Source organism: Setaria italica, chromosome II, assembly GCF_000263155.2.
Source record: "Setaria italica strain Yugu1 chromosome II, Setaria_italica_v2.0, whole genome shotgun sequence".
Taxonomy (NCBI): Eukaryota; Viridiplantae; Streptophyta; class Magnoliopsida; order Poales; family Poaceae; genus Setaria; species Setaria italica.
In genome coordinates, this window is record NC_028451.1 from 2,736,390 (window position 1) to 2,743,027 (window position 6,638).

A 6,638-nucleotide genomic window follows, 5' to 3' on the forward strand; every position below is an offset into this window, starting at 1 on the left:
TTTGTTTTTTTATTTTTTTAATCCCCTCTAGTACCGATTATTCCACCAGTACTAGAGGACCCCCTCTAGTAACGGATGGCTAGTACCGGTTGCCCAACCGGTACTATGGGGGTTGGGAATCGGTAGTAGATGTCATTTTTCTAGTTGTTGCATCCTGGCGTTCTACACCAGAAGTCCAGCAGCACCACCTCAGGCTCCACCACCATTGCCAGCCAGCAGCCACTGGACTTGGGTTGGAGGAGATCGAAATGTGGGTGGTGGTGGTGGTGGTGGTGGTGTTTACTGGTGTGGTTGGTAGGGAGCAGAGACATTTTGTGTTGAGTTTGGGGGGATTAGTTTCAGCATGTTGTGGGGCAATTTATAGTGGCGAACTAGCATGTCCAGGGCTTTGTATTTTACAAAATATCCAGTATTTTGGTAGGTAACAAATCGGGTTGATCCTAAATCACCATTCGATCAAGTGCCATACCATGATTATTCCATAAAGTATCACAACAGAGCATCCATAGATGATCACCGCACACACCAGATTCAATTAGCAATGACTAATTAACCAGCAGTATAACCGAGCACCTGCTGTCTGCTCCATGCAGTGTTGCAAGTTAGAGTTACAATGTATGTGCCAAAAACCACAGCATAGCACAACTACTAGACAACATAAATAGGTTCTGCATACCATGGTAACCTACCTGGTTTTACATACCATAAACAGAGTGGACCTGCAAGCCCTAAGCTATTCTTCACCATAACAGATTATCCTGGCCACTTTCGTATAGAGCTGATCCTCATACCAGTCCACTCCCAACAAGAAACCATAAGCAACAGATATAATACTGATCAGTAACATAACCCCTTTCCTTTTCAGCTTGTTCATTCTCAGCTTCTCCCTATTAAAAAGATGTGCATAATGCATGAATGTAAGGATAGTTTCATTTGAGTACAGATCAAATAAGTTGTAGCGCATTAAATAAATTACCTGGCAGCTTCAGCTTTAATTCTAGCTACCTCATCATCAATAATACTAGCTATCTTGCCATCTATCTCCACTCCCTCTTTTTCTAAATTTGCCAGCATATGTTCAACCTCCTTCGTCTTCCTAGCAACATCAGCTCTAGCTCCATTGCCGCATCCACACTACTAGGATTAATTAAAGGAATATAGCTGAGATGGTAATGCACAAGCTAAAACAGCTATTCATGCATGCAAGTGGATGCTAACAAGAGAGCATGGCGGCAATTGGCTAACAATAGTCCTTTCAGAATCCAAACTGTCAAACTTTCAAAAATTTGACCACTAGTATGTCTAAAGCTATCAAGATTGACTATATGACATATCACTAGACTTGTTTTTGCAAATGCTTTAGCAACAGTACAAATTAGAACATCATTGAAATAGAAACTATAAAGTAGTGGCGAAGTTCTATTTCTAGAAACACAAAAGGTCACTGAGGAAAAAGCAAAACAGAAGGATGGAATACTATGGAATTATCTGTTCATCGAATCCATGGTGTACTCAGTGTGGGGGCAGGGGCCATGGCTCCTCCACGAAATAAATTGCTTCAGTAAAAACTAATTATCAACAGTTTCTTTCAAGCAAAAGTAACAAATTTAGACATATGTCTAAGATAGGCCTCCTCTGCAATCAGGCACTTGTTGTGCATATTAAGTGGCAACATTCACCATAACTGGGTCAAATTATAGAACCAACATTCACCATAATTCGGTCAAATTACAGAACCCCTCTAACTAACAACTAGGGGTGTGTTTGGTTTTGGAACGACGTGGGTCGGGTCGGAGCCGACCCACTTTTGTGGGTTGGAGCCAACCCAGCTCGTGTTTGGATGAGTGGGTTGGAGCCGACCCAGTTTTTTGTTTGGTTGAAAAAGTTGAGAGGGTTGGGATGATGTCCTTTTAACACCGTTAGCTGTGGGCCCCGCCTGTCAGTTGCGGGGCCCACCTGTCAGCCTCTCTCTCCTCCCTCCCTTCCTCCTCCTTCTTCTTCCTGGGGCCGCCCAGCCTCCTCTCATCCCCGACGCCCCCGACTTCTCCGGCTCCTCCGAGCCTCCCGGCGCCCACGCGCCGCCGGCCGCCTCCTCCTCCCTACGCGCCGCCGACCTCCTCCTCCTGCTCCGCCCCACCGGCTTCCTCCACCGCGCCCCGCCTGCTCCGCCCCGCCGCCGTTGGCCTGCGCCGCACCCTGCCGCCGGCCTCCTGCTCCGCCCCGCCGCCGGCTTCCTCCACCGCGGCCCGCCTCCCGCTCCGCCCCGCCTCCCACTCCGCCCCGCCGCGCCTCTGCCCCACCGCCACGCCTCCTGCTCCGCCCCGTCGCCGCGCCTCCTGCTCCGCCCCGCCGCCGCGTGCTCCTGCTCCGCCCCGCCGCCGCGTGCTCCACCTCGCCGCCGGCCTGCGCCGCGCTGCGCCTGCTCCCCCCACCCCCCTACCCTCCCGGCGCCGGCCTGCGCCCCGCCGGCCTACGCCCCCCACCGCGCCCCTCACGGCGTTACACGCTCGCTCACTGGGTTGGAATGGTCCGCTCGTTTTGAGGGGATCGTTCTAACCCGCATCTATACGGTATATTCCCTACGGGGGTCGAACCCAACCCACTTCATTCCTAACCAAACACGGGATGATGAGGGTCCGACCCATTCCAACCCACCTCGACCCAGTAACCAAACACACCCTAGGTAAACTGTCTGGCTAAAAAGCTGTATAATTTGTTAGTATAAAAACATTTTGATCGAGGCCTACTGGTCAATTTGGTGGTAGACGATGGATCTCGTGTAGCCGAACAGCGGATTGCAGGTATCGTAGGTGGATCGATAGATCGATCGAACGGGAGCGGAACTAATACCTGAGAGGTGGGAGGCGGAGAGTCCGCCGGCGGCGAATCGCCGGGGCCCAGAACCCGCGGAGGAGTGCTGGAGGGAGAGCGCAGCGCCATGGCACCGGCACGGAGGAAGAGTCTGCTGGAGGAGGAGGGACCGTCGGCTAGGGTTTGGGTGCGGTTGCTTTGTCTTGCTTCCTCGACCTGGTGGCTTGCGAGCGATCCAGCGATGGGGACAAGAGAGCGCTGGCCGTCTCTTCTTCTTCTTCTCTTATCCTTGGTGGACTCCGACTCGAGTGACCATGGGCTGGCCGTCCAGCCTCTTGGGCCCGAATGTTCAGGCACACGCACACCACAACAGAAGCCCGAGAAAGAAAAAAAAACAGAGCACGAGTGCCCAACGAAGGGAAAAAAATACATGTCATGTAAGTCCATTTAACACCCCTCAACTATCGCCGTTGTCCGATTTTCACCCCTTGCTCGAAAAACCGGATACACACTCGGTGGTGTCGTGGTGGTTCTAGGCGGTGATGGATACCAGGTGCGTCACGTCAACCGTCCTGTATGTTGCCTCGTCAGCCTCCAGGGCTGTAAACGGCTGACCTAGACTTTACAAAAATAAAGTAAAATTATTTTTTTCCTAGAAAATATATGGAATTAAAAATCCTAAAATCTAGTGTTGGGATCGCCCAAAACGACGTCACCTTGAGATTGCTTACTCCAGCAAGAACCAACTAGCATCGTGAAATCGACGCCCTGTACAAAGCTAATCTCGTTGGTCCTAACCTGGCGTGAAAACAATATTAACATCGCATCCTCTCTGTCGCTCTAATATCGAAGTTAAGGATTATTTGTTGACGGCTAAAGTATGAGAAAGGGTATTCATGGTATGTAAAAAGATCCTCGGGTCACTACAAAAGGGGAACCCTACCCCGTTAAAAGGGGACGGACAATTTTTGAGAACAAGATCGTGAGTGTTATTTCCATTTTGTTGTGTTCGAGTCTTCTTGAGATTTGTTTCCCAACATTAGCGCCCACCGTGTTCTCAGCCACGAAGTAACCCACGATGCCACCCAAAAGAAGAAGAGAGCCACTGAGGACGAGCCAGAGCAGGAAACATAGCTCGTTCCAGTTGAGCAAGGCAACAATGATAAAATGGAAAAACTAAAAAGAGTCGAGGCCAGCCTTAGAACAAGAAATGAGAAAAGGAGAATTGAGGCAGAGACCTTGAGCCAACCACAACCACAAACAAACATACATGCTGACCCACTCGGAGAAACAGAGGAGTAACTAGGCTCGGCGCTTAAACAACTAGAAGCATTGAAAAAAGAAAAAGAAAAATTCGCTCGAGAGCTCCAGGCGCAAGCTGGCAAGGTTGAATGAAGCTAAAAGAGAATTAGCGGAGTCAAAGATTGAATGAAGCTAAAAGAGAATTAGCGGAGTCACTGGGAGAACTGAACGAGTTACAATACATGCATGCCACGCCACCACAACCACTACGCTCGGAGCTAGCCACCAATGACACACCCATCATACAACTGAATCCTAGCTTCGCCGCACATAACACCTACACAACAATCGACAAAAGCTCCCTGCTGTCTTTAGACTTACAAACGACCCCATGGCCTGCAACCTACAAAGTAGTCACATTGCCAAAGTTCAACGGGAAAACAGACCCTCGCCAGTTCCTCATGAGCTACGAGACAGCCATAGCCTCGGCAGGAGGGGACGATATGGTGTTAGCAAAGTCATTCATAATAGCATGCGAAGGGGCGGCGCTGAATTGGTATTCTCTGCTTCTACCACATTACGTATACAGTTGGATAGATCTAAAAACCAAGTTAGTTCAAAACTTTCAAGGTTTTCATAGAGCTGTGACCGATGAAGGAGATTTATTCAACTGCATTCAAAAGGATAAAGAACCCCTAACAAGCTATGTGAAATGATTTGTCCAGCTCAAGTCGCAAACTCTAGATGTAGAGGATAGCGTGGCTATAGCAGCTTGCATCAAAAGGGCTAAACCTAGATTCAACAGCCTCGAAGCTATCAAGAAAAATGCCAAAAACAATGGAAGACCTGTTCACAGAGCTAGACAAATACTGTTAATCAGATGAAGATCACAGCAGAACGGTGGCGGAGAGAAACCACCAAAGGCAAGCCGCAAAAAACCAGAACTGGCAAGTCTCGAGATACAATCACTCACAAGAACACTACTCATACCCACCTCATCAGTTGATGTCAATTGAGGGTAATCAACTGTAACATCCTGCAAATTTGCGAAATGTTAAAATTATGCAAAAAGTTGTAATTTCAAAATTTTTGTGTGAATTGTTTGAGTCATGAAGATAATTTGCAATCCAAGGCTAAAATTTCTCCTTCCCAAATTCCTAGTGAATAAAAAAATTGTGCATTAAAAATATTTAATCATGAACCTTGCATGAATGCGATGGATTTTCACTTGGTCTTACTTGGTTTTTACTTGGTGAATTCAAATTGGAATTCTAAATTCAAATTTGGATTAAAAATCAAAATCTAACAAGACCCTACCTTAACCTGGGTCGAAACCTTCCCTTGGCCCACAAATCCCGCCGGTCTACTCTACCTCGCTAGCTTGCCATCCGCTCTGCCTAGGCCAAAGCCATCTCGCCCTGACGGTCCAGCAACCGGCCCAACTTGCCTTGCATTCCACCAGCCCACACCACCACTTCGCATCGGCCTCCCGCTTTGCCAGTCCGCGTAACAGCTTGTTATGCGCCGGCCCAGCTTCACGACTCGTCTGCGCTGCTCTTGTTGACCTGCGGGCCCTACGCGCTAGCCACCAAGGGGAGTATTCCCCTTTCTCCTTCCTCACAGCACTCACGCGCCGCGGACGGGCGTGAAAGCGACAGCCCCGCCGCGCACGAGCTCGCCCGCCCAACCTCGCTTTTGCATTGGCGCATGTCGATGGCCACCACACTGCTCTCCCCGCATCATCGATGTCCATCATGCGCCCAAACCCTAGCCCACCGGCTACAAAAGCCTCCGCACCGGCGGCTCCCTGCCCTAGCCGCCTCTGGGGTTTTTCCCCACGCAACCACCGCCAGTCTTGGAGGAGAAGGGAAGTGGGGTATGCCGGGGAAGAGGAAGAAGAGGGGAGAGGAGGAAGAAGGAGCCAAAGAAGAGAAGGATGACGCCGGAGCCGCGTCGCCGCCGCCTCCGCTAAGCTGGTGCTCCTCTGCATGGACACGACCCACCACCGCGCCACCTTTTGCCGCCTCAAGCCGTCGGTAAGCCGCACACCGCACCTCTCCCCATCCCTGTTTGTCCACGCTGCGAGTAGGCTCTAGAACCCACACATGATGTCACCGCTTTCCACCACCTGCCGCGCCGCTGTCGTCGCCCTTGCTGTGTGGCTGGCCATCACGCCGTGCGATGTCTTGAAGGTACCGCACCACCGCAACCCGCTTAGCAGCCGTGCCACACCGCGGCTCTAGGGCACTATAACGCCACGTGCGCTGGCATGGCTGAGCTGCGGCTATGGCTGTGCCACTGGCTCGTGCTCATGCGCACACCCAGAGAGCTAAGACCGGGGCTTGACCCCGTGCCCGTGCGTTACCGTACCGCTACACCGTCCCACCGTCGTTCCCCTTGTCCAGCCATCGTGCCGTGGTTTCTTATGCAGGAGCCACCATCACCGTCGTCGCCCGGCTGCGATGCCGCGCTCCACGGGCTGGGTCTGCCGAAAACCTCGTGATCCCTGTCGCCATGCTGCGGCTGAGGCTAGACCTTGAGCTCGCGAGCGTGCGCAAGCCAAAGCCAAGGCCTTTAGTAGGCCA

The 6,638-nt window shown here is 51.1% G+C and overlaps 1 protein-coding gene across 1 annotated transcript; it reads right to left on the reverse strand.

The window, feature by feature from the left end:
* Positions 1-506: 506 nt before the first annotated feature.
* Positions 507-3,060, reverse strand: LOC101762363. Its single transcript, XM_004955411.2, has 3 exons — positions 2,851-3,060; positions 977-1,134; positions 507-887 (listed from the first exon to the last, which is right to left on the reverse strand). The coding sequence occupies exons 1-3, from the start codon at positions 2,938-2,940 to the stop codon at positions 734-736; spliced, it is 402 nt and encodes a 133-aa protein (XP_004955468.1). The 5' UTR covers positions 2,941-3,060; the 3' UTR covers positions 507-733.
* Positions 3,061-6,638: the final 3,578 nt, after the last annotated feature.

What these genes read in the sequence shown, in the direction of transcription:
- LOC101762363 (XM_004955411.2), bottom strand. Translation starts at nt 2,940, where the DNA reads ATGGCGCTGCGCTCTCCCTCCAGCACTCCTCCGCGGGTTCTGGGCCCC. An exon ending in CTCCGCCTCCCACCTCTCAG is followed by an intron (nt 1,135 to 2,850) that starts GTATTAGTTCCG and finishes TAATCCTAGTAG; the next exon opens with TGTGGATGCGGCAATGGAGC. An exon ending in ATTAAAGCTGAAGCTGCCAG is followed by an intron (nt 888 to 976) that starts GTAATTTATTTA and finishes TCTTTTTAATAG; the next exon opens with GGAGAAGCTGAGAATGAACA.